The sequence below is a fragment of the Neophocaena asiaeorientalis genome, unplaced genomic scaffold (genome assembly GCF_003031525.2).
Source record: "Neophocaena asiaeorientalis asiaeorientalis breed wild unplaced genomic scaffold, Neophocaena_asiaeorientalis_V1.1 scaffold461, whole genome shotgun sequence".
NCBI lineage: Eukaryota > Metazoa > Chordata > Mammalia > Artiodactyla > Phocoenidae > Neophocaena > Neophocaena asiaeorientalis.
Window position 1 is genome coordinate 3,913,992 of NW_020173230.1, and position 22,878 is coordinate 3,936,869.

The 22,878-nt window shown below is 58.0% G+C and overlaps 1 protein-coding gene and 1 pseudogene across 2 annotated transcripts in view; both read right to left on the reverse strand.

The window, feature by feature from the left end:
- Positions 1 to 4,334, reverse strand: part of LOC112399997 (ras GTPase-activating protein 4) — an 18,547-nt gene extending 14,213 nt beyond the window's left edge. For both annotated transcript variants that reach the window (XM_024745506.1, XM_024745505.1), the window contains exons 1-4: positions 4,281 to 4,334; positions 2,770 to 2,883; positions 1,849 to 1,910; positions 574 to 703 (exon numbers count right to left, since the gene is read on the reverse strand). In XM_024745506.1, coding sequence (XP_024601274.1) covers positions 574 to 703; positions 1,849 to 1,910; positions 2,770 to 2,789 — 212 coding nt within the window. In that variant the 5' untranslated portion in view covers positions 2,790 to 2,883; positions 4,281 to 4,334. The remainder of the gene's footprint in view (positions 1 to 573; positions 704 to 1,848; positions 1,911 to 2,769; positions 2,884 to 4,280) is intronic.
- On the reverse strand, positions 3,494 to 10,577 carry LOC112399883 (multiple C2 and transmembrane domain-containing protein 1-like; annotated as a pseudogene).
- Between the last annotated feature and the right edge of the window lie 12,301 nt (positions 10,578 to 22,878).

A 22,878-nucleotide genomic window follows, 5' to 3' on the forward strand; every position in this document is an offset into this window, starting at 1 on the left:
GACAAGTTCATATTGAAGTTAAAGCCAGGGGAAGCCCAGTCTTGGCACTGGGGCTGTATGATCAGGGTTCAGGGTCCCCTGTCACCCATCACCCCCACTGCTCTAGGATGCCTGAATTTCCGGCATTAGAACATCATCCCTTCCCCTAAGAGACACAGCCTCCTGAGTGGGGTCACCTGGGAAACGTCTTCAGGTCAGAGAAGCCGCGCCCATGTGCCCAAGAGCCCGCTGTCCAGGGAGGAGGCACGGGGTCAGGAGGTGGACTCGGGGGAGAGGAGGCCCAGCATCCACAGTGGGTTTCTCTAGTTGTTTTTTTTCGTTTGTTTGTTTTTGCGGTACGCGGGCCTCTCACTGTTGTGGCCTCTCCCGTTGCGGAGCACAGGCTCCGGACGCGCAGGCTCAGCGGCCATGGCTCACAGGCCCAGCTGCTCCGCGGCATGTGGGATCTTCCTGGACCGGGGCACGAACCCGCGTCCCCTGCATCGGCAGGCGGACTCTCAACCACTGCGCCACCGGGGAAGCCCGGGTTTCTCTAGTTTTGAGGGGCCCACTGCCTGGTCTCCCAGGGCTCACCTGGCCTCCAGCACAGAGCAGCGCAGCCGGCAGGCCCGGGTCCCCGGCACCACTTCCAGCCGCAGGTGGATCTCGCCCTGCACCTCCTCATCAGGGTCGACCTCCGTCAGATGGGCCCATCCACTGAAACCTGAGGGGCCGCGGCTCAGCCAGGGCCCTGGCCCTTCTCTCTCAGCCCCTCCAGGCACCACGGGCCCCTGCACAGGCCCCTCAGAAGCCTCTCAAGCTCCCACGAGGCAGGGGCTGCTGTCCCCAGCGACAGATGGGGAAACTGAGGTTCAGAAGCTGAACAACAGTGGTTAAAAGAGCCTGGGTCAAAGTCCAAGTCCTCACTCTTGGGCCACACTGCATTTGGTGGCCCTGACCCTGACCCATCCTGGGACCGGCCTCTCTGCCTCAGTTTCCTCATCTCAAAACAGGGGGAGAGTGGCTCTCGCCCAGGGGTGCTGGGAGGAAGGCCTAAGCCCAGACGGGGGTGTGACGAGGCAATGGCATCATTAGGGCCACTGGCCCCCAAGTGGCTGGCTGGGGCCACAGGCAGGACAGGCCTCAAGCCTGGCAGGGGCCAAGAGGCTCCGTGAGTCAGCAGACGCCCCTGCCCCCAGGCCTGCCCCAGCCTCACGGACAGGAGCAGGCGTGTGCCGGGAAGGCCCCTTGAGAGTCACAGGGGCTCCGGCCAGCAGAGTCTGAAGCATCTCAGAGCTCCTGGTCTGAACCTTCATTGGCAGGTGGGGACTCAGTCCAGAGGAGGCAGCACCAGGTCACACGGTGAGGCTAGGGCAGGGCTGACCCCTCCAAACAATGTCCGCATCCCCAGAATCCTCCAAGGCGCTCTCCAGCCCGGCCCCGCTCCAGGCCGACCCCTCAGACTTAGGACACTAGGACCCAGGCTGAGGGGACCCCGTGGGGTACAGAGCCAGCCAGATTGGGAGGAGGGGTTCCCACACCTGGGCCATGCAGCATAAAGGGGCCCCTTCTTCTGCCTGCAGAGGCCTCAGATCCCACCACTAGCAGCCCCTCTTTGCCCTGGGGGGATGTGGTCCCAACTGAGGGCAGGGGCAGAATGGGGCACAGAGGCCGGGGTGCAGGAGTTGGAGAGGGCCACAGGCCCTTCTGGGGAGGGTAGAAATGGCTTTTCCTGAGCATGGGGGCCTGAAGGAGCCCAGAAGAAGGGTCTCAGAGTGGAGGATGGGCCGGGGACTGGGCAGACAAGTTGGGGGCCAGGGGAGGGAGGCCAGGGGAGGAGAAAGAGTGGGCTCCCTCCCGGGATCTTACCCTTAGGGTGAGTAGCCAGGGTGTCCCTGGTAAGGCAGACCTTCCCAATGACGTCGTCCCGGCTGGAGGGTGGAGAGGGAGCCAGAGCTGGGCAGGGCTCGGTGCGGAGCCCAGGACCCCCTCCCATGCAGGTCGGGGCCCCTGGCGGGAGCAGGGAGACTGACACTCCAGTCACTTACCGGAGCCCACGGAGCCGGACCCATGACCCTTCTGTAGGCCCTCTCATGGGCATGGGATATGTTTCCGCACGTGGACTGACACACATGCCCACAAACGTGCCACGCTCCTGTCTCCGGGGGCCTGGTTCCTAGCTTGCACCCCCGGGGGCCTGTTTCCTAGCTTGCACCCCCGGGGGCCTGGTTCGTAGCTTGCATCGCCGGGGGCCTGGTTCCTAGCTTGCATCCCCGGGGGCCTGGTTCCTAGCTTGCATCCCCGGGGGCCTGGTTCCTAGCTTGCACCCCCGGGGGCCTGGTTCCTAGCTTGCATCCCCGGGGGCCTGGTTCCTAGCTTGCACCCCCGGGGGCCTGGTTCCTAGCTTGCATCGCCGGGGGCCTGGTTCCTAGCTTGCACCCCCGGGGGCCTGTTTCCTAGCTTGCACCCCCGGGGGCCTGGTTCGTAGCTTGCATCGCCGGGGGCCTGGTTCCTAGCTTGCATCCCCGGGGGCCTGGTTCCTAGCTTGCACCCCCGCGCACACACAGCCCAGTGCACGTGCACACGCGTGATACGGTGGGAGCACAAGGAATCCACACACAGACACACACACCGCACATCCAAACCCTGCACCTTCCAGATCCCCCCAGGCTCCCCCTCCCTCCAGGCTGTAAAGAGGATGCCGTGACCAGCAGTCCCAGCAGTGAAATGGGCCAGAGAGGGACAAGTGGTGGGGTCTGGGCCCCAGCTGAGGACTGGGGTTCCACCCACCTGAGGGCATCCTCGTCCATGACGTAGAAAGCCACCGAGTGGAAGGTGGGCAGCAGGTGCACCTGATACTCCTCGCCCCAGAAGGGGCACAGGGTCTTCCACACAGTGGCTGTCCTGCAAGAGAGGACCCTCAGCACTTGCCTGGGCCGCCCGCAGGCCCCGGGCTGGGACAAGGCGGGGCTGTGTGGCTTGAGCCCACCTTTCCCCACATCTGCCTCCATTCCCGGGAAAAACTGCTCTGCTAGGTGATGATTCTCCCTGTCCCGGACCCACCGTCCATCACCAATCATTCCCTCCTGACCTTCCTCTCTGCCCTGGGTGGGGCACAGGCTGCGTCTATCGGGCCATTTTCCATTGGGGGAAACTGAGACCAGAGCTGGCAGTAGCTGGCCTCAGGTCACACAGCAGGACAGTGGCAGAGCCAGGACCAAAGCCTCCCCCTGGCTCCAGATGCTGGACAGACTCACTGTAGAGGCAGTGGGATGGCCAAGTTGACTCTGGAGACAGAGAGTCCTCCTGGGGGCCCTGAGAGCCAAGGTCTGGGTCCTGACCCACAGAGGTCCGGTATGGGCAAAGCCTCACCCAGTTCTGGCCGAACCCCCCAGGACAGAGCCTTCAGCACATAGGGCTCAGCAGGGTATGTGGATGTGGGGAAGCTGAAACTCCCCAAGGACCCAGATGAAGGCTCAGGGATCACCTTCATCCCAACCAGTTCTTGGACAGGTCACTTGAACTCTGGGGCCTTGGTTTCTCTGTCTGTCATTGAGACAATCAGAGCACGCATGTCTCCCCCCTCATGGCGCCCATGCTCAGGAGAGAATCTGGAAAAAGGCGTCTGCAGTGAGAAGAACTGTGTATGGCAGCCTTGGCTCTCAATCAGCAGTGGACACCCAGATGGGCAGAAGAGCTGAGCGGCTTTGGCCATGAACTTTGAGGCAAAGGCCTGAGTGAGAGAGGGGACCAAACAGCAAAGACCCTGCCAGAATCATGGAGCCCATGGAGAAAGGGATGCCCAGGGGAAGTGGCCCTTCTGGACAAGTTAGTTCTTCTGTAAACAGGATGTGACCCTATTGTACGGAGCTCACTGGAAGCATTAAACGGGCTGGAAAAGGTTTCTCACAGGGCCTGGCAGAGACCACGTTCCCTAAGTGACTGCTGTTGTAACTAGTCATCATCACCTGTCCCTTCTGCGGGTTGTAAAGAGCGACAGAGTGGGGGAGAGGCCCTTGTCTGAGCACCCAGCCCACGGTAGATAATCCCTCCATGGGCGTTAAGGTCAGTAATCAGCAAGACTAGAGGGTCTTTCTTACCTCCTAGCAGGCTGTTAGGGCCTGATGGGCTTCAGGGGATCAGATGCTCCAAGCCCTCGCCACGCAAATCTCCACGCAAATTTCACACACACACACACACACACACACACACACACACACGCCAGATGTGTGAGTTCAAACGGGCCCCAGGGGGCAGCCCATCTCACTCACCCTCAGGTGGGGGCGGGGCGAGGGCAGTACCTTATGATGGGCTCGTGGTCCACCTTCACGATGCAGTAGGGATCGCTGCTGCCCGTGCTGCAAGAGACAGGCGGGGAGGGGCTGACTGATGGGGCGGCTGGCCGTGGGCACCCCTCCTTCCTCCTCCAGGGGCTCCCAGCGACCCCAGGAAAAAGACAGTCAAGGCTGAGGCACCAGGTCCTGGGCTGGGACCCAAAGATTCCTCAGGCAGGAAAGTACCTCCACCCTCGGTCTGGGAGGGCGCTGGTGAAGCAAAGGCAGGATCGTGCACCAAGGCTCCCCTGCCCGCTGCTTCTCCAGCTCGGGCGGGGTGGGGGGAAAGGTGCTTCTCAAGTGGAAGGTGGGCAGCAGGTGCACCTGATACTCCTCGCCCCAGAAGGGGCACAGGGTCTTCCACACAGTGGCTGTCCTGCAAGAGAGGACCCTCAGCACTTGCCTGGGCCGCCCGCAGGCCCCGGGCTGGGACAAGGCGGGGCTGTGTGGCTTGAGCCCACCTTTCCCCACATCTGCCTCCATTCCCGGGAAAAACTGCTCTGCTAGGTGATGATTCTCCCTGTCCCGGACCCACCGTCCATCACCAATCATTCCCTCCTGACCTTCCTCTCTGCCCTGGGTGGGGCACAGGCTGCGTCTATCGGGCCATTTTCCATTGGGGGAAACTGAGACCAGAGCTGGCAGTAGCTGGCCTCAGGTCACACAGCAGGACAGTGGCAGAGCCAGGACCAAAGCCTCCCCCTGGCTCCAGATGCTGGACAGACTCACTGTAGAGGCAGTGGGATGGCCAAGTTGACTCTGGAGACAGAGAGTCCTCCTGGGGGCCCTGAGAGCCAAGGTCTGGGTCCTGACCCACAGAGGTCCGGTATGGGCAAAGCCTCACCCAGTTCTGGCCGAACCCCCCAGGACAGAGCCTTCAGCACATAGGGCTCAGCAGGGTATGTGGATGTGGGGAAGCTGAAACTCCCCAAGGACCCAGATGAAGGCTCAGGGATCACCTTCATCCCAACCAGTTCTTGGACAGGTCACTTGAACTCTGGGGCCTTGGTTTCTCTGTCTGTCATTGAGACAATCAGAGCACGCATGTCTCCCCCCTCATGGCGCCCATGCTCAGGAGAGAATCTGGAAAAAGGCGTCTGCAGTGAGAAGAACTGTGTATGGCAGCCTTGGCTCTCAATCAGCAGTGGACACCCAGATGGGCAGAAGAGCTGAGCGGCTTTGGCCATGAACTTTGAGGCAAAGGCCTGAGTGAGAGAGGGGACCAAACAGCAAAGACCCTGCCAGAATCATGGAGCCCATGGAGAAAGGGATGCCCAGGGGAAGTGGCCCTTCTGGACAAGTTAGTTCTTCTGTAAACAGGATGTGACCCTATTGTACGGAGCTCACTGGAAGCATTAAACGGGCTGGAAAAGGTTTCTCACAGGGCCTGGCAGAGACCACGTTCCCTAAGTGACTGCTGTTGTAACTAGTCATCATCACCTGTCCCTTCTGCGGGTTGTAAAGAGCGACAGAGTGGGGGAGAGGCCCTTGTCTGAGCACCCAGCCCACGGTAGATAATCCCTCCATGGGCGTTAAGGTCAGTAATCAGCAAGACTAGAGGGTCTTTCTTACCTCCTAGCAGGCTGTTAGGGCCTGATGGGCTTCAGGGGATCAGATGCTCCAAGCCCTCGCCACGCAAATCTCCACGCAAATTTCACACACACACACACACACACACACACACACACACACGCCAGATGTGTGAGTTCAAACGGGCCCCAGGGGGCAGCCCATCTCACTCACCCTCAGGTGGGGGCGGGGCGAGGGCAGTACCTTATGATGGGCTCGTGGTCCACCTTCACGATGCAGTAGGGATCGCTGCTGCCCGTGCTGCAAGAGACAGGCGGGGAGGGGCTGACTGATGGGGCGGCTGGCCGTGGGCACCCCTCCTTCCTCCTCCAGGGGCTCCCAGCGACCCCAGGAAAAAGACAGTCAAGGCTGAGGCACCAGGTCCTGGGCTGGGACCCAAAGATTCCTCAGGCAGGAAAGTACCTCCACCCTCGGTCTGGGAGGGCGCTGGTGAAGCAAAGGCAGGATCGTGCACCAAGGCTCCCCTGCCCGCTGCTTCTCCAGCTCGGGCGGGGTGGGGGGAAAGGTGCTTCTCCTCCCTAACCCTCAGCCAAGTCAGCCCCTCACTCTCTCCGCTCAGACTTGCTTCCTCCAGTGCCTCCCGCCTGGACTGTCTTCCCACTCCTCCCAAGACCCCTCCTCAGTCCCCTTCACTAAGAGCCCTCTCCTGTCCCAGAGGCCCGGAGTAAGGGCTCCCCTGCCATCCCCCCGCCAGCCCCCTCCCTGGCACGTTTCCCTCCATCCCAGCACTGCTAGTGAGGTACTGTCGTCAGCTGCCTCCCCTACCTGTCTATGAGCTACCTGAGAGGGGGGACCTCTTCTGTGTTGACAGGGTCCCTTGAGTGTTTGTTGGATGAATGAATGAATGAACGAATAAAACCATTGGCCTCAAGCTCCCAGCCATCTGGAAAAGAACAAATGGGCCAGGCAACCCAGGACCGCTTGGTTCCTCCTGTCTCTGTTGGTGGGGAATTGATTCCTGGGGTTGAGGGCAGCACCGGCCTGGCCCAGGGCCACTGATGGGGAAGAGGCGGGGGGGTGGGGGGGGGTGGCCTGTCTTCAGAAGTGCCCTTCAGGCCTGGCATCCATAAAAAGGAAGTGTATTTGCATGTTGGAGGTTGGGGAATTCCAAGCCCAGCTTCCCTTCTCAAAAGGGGATCTTCCGGCAGAGGAAGCTACTGGAGACAAACATCTCCAAAGGTTCTCCTTACACTGATGGGAAATGTCTCCTAAGACTGGGCACTGCCCACTGCGCAGCTCAACGAATGAATCCCTACTGAACAGTGAGGTTTGGGGCTCCTGTTGCAGGCGGGGTCACTGGGGTGGGCAAAGGCCTGCGGGCAGGACCAGACCTAGTGTGCAGGGCAGCCATGAGCTGGGTGGCTGGATCAGAGGGGCGGAAGGGGGCAGTGTCAAGAGTGGGCTGAGGCCAGATTTAAGGACCTGAGCCCAACTGTGGCTGGCCCAGCCTGGCTCCTTGTGGGGCCTCTATATTTAGGGCCTTGGCAGTGGAATGGGGAGGATCAGGGTAAACCCCAAAATAGCCCCGGGCCCGTCCCCAGGGCCACTGGGCGTGGGAGCCAGTGAGTCACTGGTCACCATGAGACTCAGCTCCTGTATGGCTGACCCAGGCACCCAAGGATGGGAGGAAGCATGACAGAAACAGGTGGGCTCTGGAAGCTGTTGGTGATAGGGTGCCCAGCTGTGCTCTGTGCCCTTAAGGGGACTAAAAACCCTGAGTGGAAGTGGCTGGGAGGCAAGTGGTCACTGTGTGATGATGCCCTTCCTCAGAACTGCCTCAGTCAAGATGGGTCACCATGGATGAAAGTGAACTCCCCGTCCTCAGAAGCATGCAAGTCCCAGCTAGAAGGGATGCTGCTCGGGAGACAAGCTGGGGCTGATGAGGTCCAGTGGGGCAGGCTCACCACCCCCCGTGCCTCCAGCACTTGGGGAGGGTCTCCTGTGATCTCCAAACCCCCGCCATGCCTGAGCCAACGCTCTGCATGGCATTTGCGAGGCTTGGTCCCCACTGAGCCCCGCCCCCGTCAAGCTTGCAACCTGGGTCCAGCTTGGTTGGCCTGTCAGCAGCAGACTGGGTTTGAATCCTGATTTCTCCCCCTACTGGCTGTGTGGCCTTGGAAAAGGACTTCCCATCCTGAGCCGCGGTTTCCCCATCTACAAATGGAGCATATCTACGTTACAGGGTTAATAAGAGGATTAAATGGGAAGGTCCTGGACACATCTGAATCTCCCCTACTGTGGACCAGGCGTCCCTTAAGGGACCTGGCATGCCAAGACGAATGAGTCATGGTTCCTGCCCTTAGAGTCACGTGGTGCAGGCAGCCCACGAAGAAGCAATTGCTATCAAGGGCTTTGTCCTAATTCCAGCTCACCTGACGTGCCGGAAGGCATGGAGCAGGGGCAAGGAACCCTGCCCAAGGGCACCAGGGAAAGTCCTGAAGAGGAGTAGAAGTTTGGAAGAGGTTCTAAAGGGTGAATAGGAGTTTTCCAGTGAAACCTGAAGGGGAGTCCTTGAAGGCAGAAGACTCACACGTGTGCAGAAGCAGGGCTGTGAAGGCCAGTAGCCCAAATGTGAGGGGCTGGGGTGGCGGAGGTTCACAGCTAGATTTAAGAGATGGTTGACGGTCAGAGCTGTGCACACCAGCCTCTATGCAGAAGGCAGAGGAAAGGAGGTAGGGGGAGGTGAGGAGACAAGAGGGCAGGGCAAGGAAAGAGATTCTGGAGGCAGAACCCTCAGAACTTGGTGGCCCCTCCCCTGGGGATGGAGGCACCTGGTGGTGTCCCTCAGCTGTGCAGAGGCAGGGCTGGGCAGGGAACCGGGCACCATGGCTCCCAGGTAGGCAGAGTCCACAGTTTCACCGCCCTAGGCTGGTGAAAGCCTAGAGTCAGGCACTAGGGCCAGCGCTGCAGGGATGGGGAGGGAGGCAACAGATGGAGGGGCTGCTCCTCCCAGGCGCCACCAGCCAGAGGAGGCCAAGCTGACCTAGATACCAGTGCCCGCATGGGGGGTGCTTAGATGCTGGGCCTGGAGGCCGAGACCCTTCTCAGAGCTCATCTGCCTTCCCACCTGAGAGACCACATTCCCAGCTCCCGCCCCAACTGCCCCCCACGCAGCGAAACCCACCTTGAGACAGCCCGCCCAGCACCCTCCCTCACCCATTGCCATGGCAACTGCTGAGCCAGGCCTCCTCAGGCCCAGGGGGCCTTGAACTGGAACTGCTCATGGCGCTGAAAGTGCTGGGAAACTCACAGGGGCCACTGTGCGCGTGAGGGAGATGCCCTTGCCCCGTCCTCCTGCACCCCACTCCCCAGTCCACCACCTCTCTGCATCCGGGAGCTCTCTGAGGAGCCCGGAGGTGGGGAGGCTGCCAGACTTTGGACCATATGCTGCCTCCGGGCTCCTCCGGGCTCCCCCGTCCCCGCCCCCTCCTCTAGGCAGCCAGGCCCCTCAAGCTTCGTACTTTCCACCACTCTTATCCGCGAGGGATTCCCACCTCCAGTTTACAGCAGGGAAACTGAGGCTTTGGGGACAGTGAGCTGCCTGAGGTTCAGGCAAGGGAGCCAGTGATGGGATTGGACTGCTCAGCTCTGGCACCTATTGAGGAGGCTGGGATGGGGGCTTCAGAAACCTCCTCAAATCTGGCCAGGGGCCAGGGAAGGTCCTAGGAGTCAGTGCTTGTTAGGAGCCCTAGACTCAAGACCTTGCTCTGCCACTTGGAGCCAGCATTTCACGTCTCTGAGCCTCGGTTTCCACATCTGTAAAATGGAATGGTGAGAACGACCTTGCTGGGTGGCTGTGAGGATTAAAGGCAATGGCTCAGGTAAAGCCAAGGGTACAAGAGCCGCTACTACCCAGCCACCCCATCCTGCACCGGTCCCAGCCTCCTGACCTAAGGTCCACTCTTCAGGCCAGCCCCTCCCTTCCCAAATGCACAGCAGGGAGCCCCAGGACAGCCCCTGGGCCCCATGGTGTTTCCCGTGCACTCCCAGGTACTAAGGGTCCCAGAACTACTGAGGAAGACCCCTCGTTTCTAGGGGGGGCACCCCACACCCTCCAGCCACACCCCGCTCCCCCCCCTTGCCGGCAGTGCATGGAGACAACTCCTTTTCGATGTCTCCCCCACGCCCAGCTCCTGTCCTATCAAAGCCCCTTACCCTCTTGAGCGGCCGTTCTCTCCCCCCTATTCACTAAGGCCCCTTACAGATCCCCGCCCCCTCCCCAGACCCCGGCCCTTCCCTGTCACCCACTGTCCGGTGCTCGCAGCAAATCTCACTGTCCCCATTTCCCTGCCAGTCTCCCACTGCAGCCACACTCGCCACACCCTCATCACTGCTCTACTTGTGGGCGGGCCGTGTGGACCCCAGAAAGGTCAAGCAGGCATAACGGGCAGCGCCCCTCCCCGGAAAGTTGGGGTTCCCTCCTCCGGCCACGCTCACATGTCCTTGGCGGGCAGGTTCTTCCCCTCCACGATGCGGATGAACAGCGAGCTGCGCTTGGCCATCGTGGGTCCGCGACGCGGGGTCCTGGCACGGGGGGAGCCGGACGCCAGGGTCCAGGGCAGCGGCCGGCAGTCGGGCAGTCGGGCGGGCGCTGGACTGGGCGCGGAGTGGGGGGGCGGGCCCCGCTGCGCCTGGTAGGTAAGCGCGGGGGCGGAGGAATCGCTCCCACTTCATTCACCCCGCCACCGCCCCATGTGAGGAGGGGGGACCCAGCGCCCGGGAGGACCAATCGGAAGCCGGGGCTCCCCGGGGTGGGCGGGGCCTTCCCGAGCCGCGGCGCTCATTGGGCACCTGGGGCGGTTTAGGGGAGGGGCCTGCGCTTAGGGGTTGGGGAGCGCAGGCTGGAGCTGAGGGGCGTTGGGCGCCCGTCTAGTCTAGTGGAGCCGTAGGGCCCCCGGTGACTTGCGCCACGGGTCCTTGTGGGCGGCGGGCGTGGTCCGAGTGCCTGTACCCAGGCGCTCAAGGGCTGTGGGCCCGAGTGCGCTCTGGGAGGCGTGAGCAAGTGCGGGGATGCGCGGGTGGGGTCGTGAGAGGAGGATAGCCCTGGCCACCCGAGGCTGACGCTTGGAGGCCCTGCAAAGGTGTAAATTGAATGGTTGAATAATCGGATGAACTTAGTAAACAATGGGAGTGTTTGTGTTAGAGTTGCGTGGACCCAGAAGGAAGTGAAGCCGGACAGCTCAGAGATTTGGGGGATCCAGAGGTGTGGGGGCCAGTCTGAAAGACCTGGATTATTTGGGTGAACCTGCTTGCGAGGAGGGAGCTTTCTCAGTCTCACCTCATTTACCGCTTTTACATCCCCTCAGTGGGAACCTGGATGAGGCGCTCAAGTTCAAAGAGGGGAAATTACTTGCTGGAGGTCACACAGCTGTCCCCTGGCAGGGCTAGGCCTGGCTTCCCCAGATCTTTCTTCCGGACTCGGTGTCTAGAGCTGAGTTTCTAGAACTGTCCCCCTTCCCAGATCTAGGGGTCACAGTCCGGGGCTGGCACAGCAACAACTGGCCCTGGGCAGCTGGCTCCCGGTGAAGGTATTGCCCCAAGCATGACTGCAGACTTGGGTCCTAGCCCCAGCCCCACTACTCCCTTGCTGGGTGACGCTGGGTGGCTCCCTGAACCTCTCCGAGCTGGTTCCATTTCATCACCTGCAAAGAGGGAGCGGTGACACCCTCCCAAAACACCCAGGACACACTTCATATCGGGGTGCCTAGCAGGTTCTATTTCCTGTCACATTTTGTTTTCTTTTCCTATTTTGTTATTTATACGCTACACGTATGCTTTTCCAAATTCAGAAGGTATTGAAGGTTTACAGTGCCTTCAGTGAAAAGTCAGTCTCTCTTCTCTCCCAGCCACTTCCACTCCCCTGAGGCAGCCACTATTCCTGATCCCTTGTGCATCCTTTCGGACAGTCTCTGCCTGCAGTGCGTCGGCAAACGTGGTTTTTTTTTTTCTTTCATACACAAATAGTAGCTTAGTGGTTACACTGAGAGTTTCACTTCTTTTATCTCGGAGAGCCGTGCATATCTGTACACAAAAAACACCCTTGTTCTCTTTGCCGCTTACCCAGTTTTCTGTTGTGTGGAGGTAACATCCATCACCTCTTTGATGTCCCCTGCTAGTGGATGAGCAGGTTGCCGCCATCATTTGCTTTCACCGAACAATAGCATGGCTCACACGTCATTTTGCACATGAGCAAATGTAACCGAAGATAAATTCCTAGAAATGGAATCCCTAGGTCAGAAGACATGTGTGGGCGGGACTTCCGTAGGATGTGCCAAATTTCCTGCTGCGGTGGTGGTTTCAGTGTACACAGCCATCAGCATACAGGAGAGTGCCAGCTCCCCTGTGTCCTCGCTAGCACGCTAATTATCAATCTGTGACCTTTGGCTAAGTGGTCAGTAGGAAAATAATGGTTTCTCAGCATACTTAGGGCTATGTTTTCAGGTGGTTTATCAAGGCCCTTATCAGTCATCCTCAGCTACTGAGATTTGCTCCCTCTGCCTGTTCATCCTTCAGGCATGTGCCCCCATCCCTGGGTTTGGGCGAGGCCCCCTGGGGAGTGAGAAGAAGTTTGTTGGCTTCTTGGTAAATTTGGGGCTCACTCCCCACCACCGTGGGCTGTTCTCCCGAGGGCCTTCAGCCTACTCAGCTCCAAGCCAGGCTCCCCTCCCCCACTATGAATTCTAGACCCACGCTGACCTGGTCATTGCCCCCCAGTAACCTCCAGTTTGTCACGAGCCCTTCTGGAATATAGCTTCCAGAGTGGGGTTGGGCCTCCCTTCTGTGCTCTTGCTTCACAGAGCAACATGAACAGATCAAACCCGCCCTTCTCCCAGGCACTAGATCTTTAATGATGCTACCCACAATCCCCTTAGCTTTTGGGGGCCACACTTCCCAGATTTCTGGTTCGAAACAACAGAAACCAGTTCGGACTAATTTAAATAGAAAGAGGTTCATTAGAGGCTATTGAGTGTGTCATGGATTCTCCAGGAGAGCCAGACAACCAGGCCCAAAGGCCACACCCAGCCAGGGACAACGCCCCAAATCACAAGCCAGAAGCGGCTTGGTGCGGACACCCCACTGACGCCCTGGCCAGACCCCTCATCTCATGCCGACTCTGACGCCAGGTGCTGCCACCACAACTGTTACCCAGCCGCACCCCCTGCATCCCCACGGAGCTGGGAAAGCTGGGGTGGCATCTGTGCTGGGAGGGGCCTGCCTCCGAAGATGGGGTCGGGGGGGAGGGAGGAAGGCCCTGGACAGAAGAAGGGGGTTCAGGTGCTGGGCATCCCAAAGGGTGACGGCAGTCCCTGCAGGGTCTTGAACTTCTCCATGCTGCACCCCAGATGACATCCCTTTAGCACCCACTAGATGCCACCTGGACTCCGGGCACCCACGGTTTTCTCATTTGGTTCTCATGACAACCTGTGAGTAGGTGCTGTCATCCCTTTTTTCCCGGTGGTTCCCGTGGGGCCCGGCATCCTGCATCACTCCACTTCAGAAGAAAGGGAGGAGGCTCCGTGGGGGCTGCCGGGAGGGCCTCAGGCTGCTGCCCACCCTGACCCCATCCCCACTGACACGCAAGACCCTTTCCTCTGCACTGCCCGGCCCCTGGCCCAGTGTCCTCAGAGCACAGCCTCTGAGCACAGGGACTCCTGGGGCAGAATGGGGTCTACACTGAGGATCCAGCCAGGGAGGCAAGCCGAGCTTCCAGCACTTTCCCAGAAACCAGTTTCTGGAGAGGAGGTGAGTCAGAGGGTGGGACGGGGAGGGGAGCTCAGCCTGGCTCCACAATCAGTCCAGACCCTCCATCTATGGGGGGGGGGGCTACAGAGGGGATCCCTTTCCTAAGCGGACCACTGCTCTCATTTCCTATTTCCTTCCTTCATTCATTCAGTCAGTCATCTGCTTATGTCGTCAGCATTCAAGGACTGGTGCTGGGTGCTGGGGATCCATGGGAAAACCAACTTCCCTCAAGGGGTTCACAGTCAAAGGGAAGAGATGGACATCAAAGGTCAGGTAAGTGCTACAGCAGAGAAATGAATGAGGAATACAGAGGAGGGAGGGGGCCCAGGATCTTCAAAGAGTAAGTGACATTTGAGCTGGCTTTCAAAGGATGCACAGGTGTGCATGATGGGGTCCAGGTGGGAAGGGGATGCTCCCAGTGGAGGGGGCAGCCTGAGCAAAGGTGTGGGGAGTGGTGAAGCCTGGGCTGTTCTGGAAACATCCAAGAGGGAGGTGTTAGAGGCCTATGGAACCTGAGCCTGTGAGGGCAGAAGAGAGCCAGCCAGTGGAGGGTCTTGACTGCTGGGAGGGAGCTCGGATTTCTCCTGGGCAGGGTTTGGAGAAGCAGAGTGACGTGGATGGACTTGGGTGCTGGAAATTCAGTGGGTTGACGTTTTGAAATGTTAGCATGTGGGTCTCCTTCCCGCCCTGAACTTCCTGTGCCCCCTAACCCATGTCATTTGAATCGAGTACCCCTGCCCACATATTTTTAGGGACCTACAAAATGTTTCAATTTCTTTTAGAATCAGAAGGAAGAATGAATAGGAATGAATATGTAACAATGAATCCAGCTTGGATTGCATCCATCTCTATACCAGAGTGGCCGTAAAATATGTTTTAAGGGGCTTCCCTGATGGCACAGTGGTTGAGAGTCTGCCTGCCGATGCAGGGGACGCGGGTTCGTGCCCTGGTCTGGGAAGATCCCACATGCCGCGGAGCGGCTGGGCCCATGAGCCATGGCTGCTGAGCCTGCGTGTGTCCGGAGCCTGTGCTCCACAACGGGAGAGGCCACAACAGTGAGAGGCCCGCGTACCGCCAAAAAAAAAAAAAAAAAAAATATGTTTTAAGACCTTGACCCACACTAGCAAAAGTGCCTAAGCCTCGTGAAGGTCTTAGTGCTCCTGGCACAGGCCAGGAGGCAGCTCTTGAGTTTCGAAGCATGTCTATGAAATTCACGGCAAATCAGTAGCGTAGAAAGAAAAAAGTGTTTGAATTGCAGCGTCTGGGGTTTTGAGCATCAGAGGAGACTTGGAAGGGCCAGGAAGACCAGCTGCCCCTCCAGCCTCTGCCAGGGATGAGGAAAGAGGCTTAGACAAAGGTGAGCCCCCTGGGTGCTACCCCAGGGAGGGGGTTGGATCTGAATCGGCTGAAATGAGAAGTGAGGGTCTGATCAAGATTACATTGAGTGATAGGAAATTAAAATTTTATTTCTGGATCTCCTGAGCTTGTGTACTGCATGCCTTGCCCATCACACAGGACTATTTTTGGAGCTGCATCAGCCAGGGCTCCACTCCACACTCCAATAAACATTTTAAAATGCACCCAGTGGGGTGTGTGTGGGGGGGAAATGAGGGGTGGTCCAAAGGTACAAAGTTCCAGTTATAAGATAAATAAGTCCTGGGGAGGTCATGTGCAGTGACTATGCTGTATTGTATGTTTGAAAGTTGCAAAGAGAGTAGATCTTAAAAGTTCTCCTCACAAGAAAAAACTTGCAACTATATGTGGTGACGGATGTAAGCTATTGTGGTGGTCATTTCCCAGTCCATACCTATATCAAATCATTAACCTACAATAAATGTTGAGCGTCAATGATATCTCAGTAAAACTGGAAAATAAATTTAAAAAAAGCCACCCATACCATGTTCCTCAAAAGATTAAAAATAGGATTATCGTATAATCCAGCGATCCTACTTCTGGGTATATTTCCAAAAGAAATGAAAACAGGGGTTTTCACACCCTTGTTCATTGTAGCTTTTTTTTCACAGTAGCCAAGAGGTAGAAGCCATCTAAGTGTCCAGTGATGGATAAATGGATAAAGATAATGTGGGGCTTCCCTGGTGGCGCAGTGGTTGAGAGTCCGCCTGCCGATGCAGGGGACGCGGGTCCGTGCCCCGGTCCGGGAAGATCCCACATGCCGTGGAGCGGCTGGGCCCGTGAGCCACAGCCGCTGAGCCTGCGCGTCCGGAGCCTGTGCTCCGCAACGGGAGAGGCCACAACAGTGAGAGGCCCGCGTATAGCAAAAAAAAAAAAAGAGAGAGAGAATGTGGTCTATACACATACAGTGGAATATGAGGAAGAAATCTGGACACCTGCTACAACAGGGATGAACCTTGAGGACATTATGCTGAGTGAAATAAACCAGTCACAAAAGACAAATGCTATAAATTTTACTGATACGTGATGTCTAGTGCAGTCAGACTCAGAAAGAGAAAGTAGAACGGTGGTTGCCAGGGTTCGAGCCTCAGGGAGGGAGAACGGGGGGTTGTCGTTTAATGGGTATAGAGTTTCTGTTTTGCAAGATGATAAACTTCGGAAGACTGGCTGCACAGCAATGTGAACGTACTTAGCAGTACTGAGCTGTGCCCCTCGAAATGGTTAAGGTGATACATTTTATGTTACATGTTTTTTTGTTTTCTTTTTCACCACAATCAAAAAAATGCACATATGCCCCAACTTTACATGCATTTCTGTGGCTGTAAAAATATTTGAAAATAATTTTATAGTTTAGCTTTGGAAGCTCTTTGGCCAGGAACTCATTTGATTTGCTGCTGGCCTTGATTTCTCCACAAACATCGTGCATTCTTAGGAATCTTGGGGATTCTTCCAAAGTGAGAGAATGTAATGTGACCTACAAATTGTTTTCAAGAACAGTGACATGTCTTAAAATGCTAAATTTAACAATGGATGAAACTGACATTTAGAAGAAATTTAAGTAAACATTTACTATTTTTAAATTTGGGTTATTTTTTTTGTATTTTGGAGCCAGTGCCCTTCCCCTTCACCAGACTTCAAGGATTGTAATGAACTGGAGGCCCCTTGCCCACAGGGTCTCCCGGGGAAGCTGTCCCTGCCCAGAGGAAAGGCATGCCGTCCTTCTGTCCTCCCTGCTCCCAATGCCAAGTCTCGGCCGGGACCCAGGAGAGAACTTCTGGGAGGAGACAGAACCCAAGAGAATAGGGCAGCGCAGGCATTGCTGTAAGTTAGAGAGGAAGCCAGAGAAAGTGGATCACAGAGAGGAGTGGGGCGGGAGTAGGGAGCTGGGTGCAGGTCAATAAGACCTACTGTGTGACTGTGGGCAAGTAACTCAGCCTTTCTGAGCCTCATTTGCCTAATCTGTAAAGTGGGGCAATGGTAGTGGGGCACCTCATAGCATGACTATGAGTAGAGCTCGCTGATGTCAGCAGAGGCACTTTTCTGTGCTGAGAACTTCGGGAACATCCTCTCACTAGTCCTCACAGGAGCCAGGGGCCGTTCCCATCATCCTCCTTTTATGACGAGGAAGCCACAGACCGAGCCCCTACTATGTGCGGGCCGTGCCTCATCGTCCTTGGTCCTCACCACAACTCCGGGACAAAGGTTATGTCTGCTTTGTAGACAAGTTGCTGCAAAGGCATTTTGACAAAGTCACCCACTCCTAGCATGGCCCCCTATCTCCCTGGGAGGACAGAGAAAAAGAGAAACAAGTGGAGAAAAACAGAAGCAGAGAGACAGACAAGAAGTCAGAAAGAGAAAATACAAAGACAGAGGGAACGTTCTAGACCCTGACTGAGCTGGGGGCAGAGCGAAGTGGAATGTTGCTCCCTGCCAGTTCTCCCCAGGGACACCTTGTGCGGGGCGGGGGAGAGACTGCAGGTCCCTCGGGGCAACCCAAGGTGGCCCAGAGTGGTCTTGGGCCGAAGCCTAGGTGGGCAGGGCAGGCAAACAGCTGCCGACCGGTGTCCCTGAGGTGCCCTGTGGGCATGGGGCTCCCAACAGTGGCCGAGCAGGGCTGCCAGGAGGACCTCAGAGGTCCCCTTTCTCTGAGGCCTCCCCAGAGCTGCAGTCACTTAAGCCCCTCAGCCCCAGCCCCTGTGGCTGAAAACTGCCCCTTCCCAAAGCGGAAAAATGAGGCAAGGCAAGTGGAATACCAAGAGACTTGGGTTTTGAAAGATGAGGGTTGGGAATCCAGAGTCTTGGGCCCAGATCTCTGCCCCAGCCTCTCGGAGCAACCAAGGGCACTCCCTTTCCATGGAGGGTAGACATGCTCCAAGTGGACTTCCTGGAAGAGGTGGCATCAGGCTGGACTTGAAGGAGCAGGGCTGGGGCTGGGAGGTGCGGGCAAAGGGGCCAGGCACAGCTCTCAGGGCACCCCCTGAGCAGAGATGGCCCAGGGCTGGGGGGGCACGGCGTGATTCTGAGGAGACCCTGAACTCCAGAACCCTGGCTGAGCCTCTGCCAGCTCCCAGGCGAGAAGCATGACTATGGGCAGGACAGGGGACTCGGCATGGGGCCAGCACAGCAGGAGCCACAACATAAACTTGTCGTGGCTTCTGGCGCCACCGCCTCCCTGCTCCAGCTCTGGACAGGCGCTGGCTGGGCTGACAGACACCAGGAGCCTTGGAGCCACGGTGAGGTGGGGAGGTGGATGGCTGGCGGAGGCGGCTCCTGGAGGGCTCCAGCACACCCTTCACCCCTGCTCAAAGGGCTCTCCACGCCGCCACGTCAGCTTCTCCACTTTCCCAGCTTCAGTGCTCGGTGGGTGTTACCGAGTCCGAGCTCATACCGCTCACTGCAGGGCAGGCCACTAAATCAAGAGATGAGTTGCTGGGGCAAGGAATAGCGACTTTATTCCCAAAGCCAGCAGACTGAGAAGATGGTAGACTCGAGTCCCAAAGAACCATCTTCCCCAAGTGAGAAATCAGGCTTCTTTTTTTTTTTTTTGCGGTACGCGGGCCTCTCACTGTTGTGGCCTCTTCCGTTGCGGAGCACAGGCTCCGGACCCGCAGGCTCAGCAGCCATGGCTCACGGGCCCAGCCGCTCTGCGGCATGTGGGATCTTCCCGGACTGGGGCACGAACCCGTGTCCCCTGCATCAGCAGGCGGACTCTCAACCACTGCGCCACCAGGGAAGCCCCAGGCTTCTCTTATACTAAAAGGGAAGGAGGTGAAGTCCTGCTTCCGGCCGGACTCCGGAAGGGATGTGTTAATTTCTTCCTTCCTGCAGTCGTCCACAGGTGGGCCTGGTCAGGATGTTCCCCATGAGCTAATCAAAGGTATTTTAGCTTAACGCTCATTACCTGGGAGGCAGGGTTCCCAGAGATGGGCCATTATGTATAATATAAGCGTATAGGCAACATCTCTTTAGTGATTAACTTGTAATAGAATACAAAGGCCCTTTCCTATTACCTGGGCACTTGGGACCCTGGCCTCTGGGCACCCTTTAGCCCTCAGCTCACCGGGGTCTCCCTGCCCTACTCGCCCTCAGCAGGACCTCCACTGTCCCTCCTAGCATCCCTGGGACCTTCTGTGTGACTGTCCCCTCCCTCCCCTGCTGGTCTCCACCCATGTCTCTCTGGCTTGTGCCTGAGTGAGGGGCAGCCAGGCTGACGGTGTGCTCAGTACAGAAGGACCAGGCCTCCCAGGGCAGCAGACAGCTCACCACCCGCCAAGCTCCCCAGGGGCAGAGGCCTCTGTCTGTTCCCTGCTGTGGCCACAGTGGCACACAGTGACAGATACTTGTTGAATAAACATGGACTCCTTTTCTTACAGTAAAACGCACTTTATTTTTTTTTAATTTATTTTTGGCTGCGTTGGGTCTTCGTTGCTGCGCACGAGGGCTTTCTCCAGTTGTGGCAAGCGGGGCTACTCTTTGTTGCGGTGCACGGGCTTCTCATTGCGGTGGCTTCTCTTGTTGCGGAGCACGGGCTCTTGGTGCACAGGCTTCACTAGTTGCGGCGCGTGGGCTCAGTAGTTGTGGCTCGTGGGCTCTAGAGCGCAGGCTCAGTAGTTGTGGAGCACGGGCTTAGTTGCTCCGTGGCATGTGGGATCTTCCCGGACCAGGGCTCGAACCTGTGTCCCCTGCATTGGCAGGCGGGTTCTTAACCCCTGCGCCACCAGGGAAGCCCAAACGCACACATCTTAAGTGAACAGCTTGATGGATTTTTACACAGGTAGACCCCTGGGTAACCGTCCCCCAGATGGAGATCTAGAACATTTGCAGCCTCCAGCAGACTTTCTCGTGCCCCGGTCCGGGGACCACCTCTAGCCCAGCTTGGTCACCCTGGTCAGTCCTGCCTGGTTCTGATCTCCCTACGGATGGGATCACACCGTGCAGACTCCCCCGCGTCAGGCTTCTCTCAGTGTAATAAAGTCCGGGACAGTCACCCACGTGGTTGCCTGGGTCAACTCTCCACACTTCATCATTGCTGAACAGCATTCCACAGTGCGGATGGAGCTCCCACAATGCCCTTCGCCCATGGACGGACCTCTGTACTGTGTCCAGTTTGGGCCTGTTATGAATATGGCTGCCATGAGCATTCTTGGATATGACTTCTGCTGGACGAGAGTGCAAGTTTCTCTCTCTAGAGGAAATGCCATGAGCAGAACTGCTGGGTCCCAGGGGGACATGACGACACTGAGTCCTAAGCAGGTAAGTTCTTGCTGTCCCTCTGTGGGCACGTCACACCTGTCCCCACCCTCTCCGCAGTGGACCCACCGTGTGGCACCGCCCAATAGCAGAAACTCTAGATCCTTTGGTCTTATTTGGGAGAGCTGGACAGCTGTCCTGACCTCACTCCTGCCATCCCTGTGGGCCCAGGGGCCCCTTTCACAGCAGAAGGGGCCACTGTCTTGGGCAGCAAGGAGAGAGCCCTCTCCCCTAAGAGGGCATAGAACTTTCTTCCTGCAGGCTGGGAATGCTTCCCATGGCACTTCGGGACTGCCTACTTGGGGTCTGTCCCTCTGTTTTGGCCACCTTGTTCCCATAGGACAGCGGGCTGTGGTCAAGCTGTTCCTGTCCCTGGTGCCCAGCACGCAGCCCGGGCAGCCGGGGATGCACAGAAAGGTGGGATGGGAGAGAACAGCCTGAGATAAATGTCCCTACCTTGGGGACTGAGCCTGGAGGTATAAGCTCGAGGTCCAGTCTGCCTGCAGCTTTTAACTCCTTGGGGCTTTGCTGTGGGCTTGGCGTCCCTCCGGGGTCCAGGTGGCATTGAGAACCTGCTCTTCCCTTCACCCCGCCAACTGTACCTTAGACATAAAGCAGCCCAGCTGGGGACAACCACAGCCATATCAGCCACGCTCCCCAGGCCCCAGGAGTCCACCTCCCAAATAGCCCAGGCCGGAGCAGGTCCACGGTGGGAAGAGAAGGGGTCTCCTGCTCTGTCAAGGCAGCGAAGGCCTCCAGTCAATGTCTCTGACGTTCTCAGAGACTCCTCAGGGGCCTGGTGGCTGGGCAGAAGGGCCAAGCTGTGGCCCTGGGACAGCGGGCGGTCAGGCTCCGTGAGCAGAGGTGCTGTCTCCCGCCCTGCCCTTGGCCCTCAGCCCAGATCCAGGTTCCTCTCTTCCCAGAACTTCATCCCCCTGAGTGGTGTTACGTGCTTTACCCTCATTAACCTCCGGAACCTTCCAGAAAGAAGTGGAAATGCCCGGCCTCATCCTCCCACTGAGGAAGCTGGGGGTGGGGCGGAGAGGAGGACGGGGGACCACCCTGGCTGCTGCCCAGATCAGAGGCAGGGTTGGGGAGCTGACCACCCCTACCTTCCCCCCAGGGGCCCTGCAGCCCCCTCTGCTCCCCTCCAGTGGAGTTCTGAGACCCCTCCCAGTCCACCCCTGCTGGATTCCCATCCTGTGTTTTCTACCCTGGTGGCACCTACCACAACCCCCATTTCTTCATCTGTAAAATGAGGCTAACCATGGGATTGCCCCAAGGATTTGGGGGTTCACGTATGTGAATTGTCCAGGCCCGTTCCTGGTGCCCAGTAGGTGCTGGACAAGGACCAGCCCCTCCTAAGTCATGGTGCCCTCTGCGCATGGCCTTTGCTCTCTTGGGCTGGAGTGACTGGGTGGGGTGCAGGGATTGAGGAAGGGGGGTTGGTCTGAGTATCCCAGTCTCTGTTCCCCATCTGTCTCTCTCAGTCCCTTCATCCCACGAGGGATGGATGGAGAGGCAGCCCCGTGGGCAGCCAGGAGGGCAAAAGGAAGAGCGTTTGTGAACCCTGAGCCATCAGGATGACAGCGGAACCTCAGGCCTGACTCTGGGCAGCTCAAACCCACCTAGCAAGCGACACGGCTCACGCCACACCACGTTGCCAGCAACCCTGAAAGTCCCCAGGGCCACAAGCGAGAAGCCTGCACCTAGGCCTGGGCTTAACCAACGGGGCCTGGGAGGGTGGAGGAGGCCACCCCCTCTGCCTGGACTGTCCTCCTGGGAAGGGCCTCCCAACAGGGTGGCTAGGACCCTGGAGAGACCCCTCTCTCAGGTCACACCCTTGCATGTTTGTGTCCCAGGTGGAAATGTCCCCCAGGGAGCTTAGGCTGATGGAGTGGGACCCAGAAGCAACCCACGCCCCAGACTCCAGATGAGCTGATTCCTTCCTCTCCCGGGCCTCACAGCCCCTCCTGCTTGCCTGGCTTCCAGCACCGCCTAGATCTTCAGACTTTACTGTGTGAGCCAGCATTCCCAGGAGAGCCCCAGATCCATGCCAAAGAGGGCATGCAAACACACACTTGTGGGGAAGGGGGGCGCAGAACAGTCCCCTGGGGCCACCTGGGCTCCCGCCGCAGGGGACAACCGGGTGTCTGGAGAGGAACCAGGGCATGGAGATGGGGAGCCTGGAGGCTGCAAAGGGCATTGGGGGAGGGGCCCGGGGTGACCCCTCTGTACCTGCCGGTTGGGGTGATGGGCTGTGAACGGTCCCCATCCCTGACACACATAGTCTTTCTCCCTCGTCCTTCTGCTTCCCTTTTGCCCTTTTCCCCTACTGAGCCCAAACCTAGAACAGGAGCCAGTTTTCTGATTTTATCTTGTGTGTATTGCGAAACGCTTGTGTCCACCTCTCAGCTCAGGCGGCTTCCCCCCAGGGAGTGAGAGAGTTCCCATGGCTTGTCAGAGTTAAAAACAGAGACAAAAGGTTGTAGTCAGAGGCAGAGAAACATAAGAGGAGAGGATACACAGAGAGAGAGAGAGAGAGAGAGACAGAGAGAGAGAGAGAGAG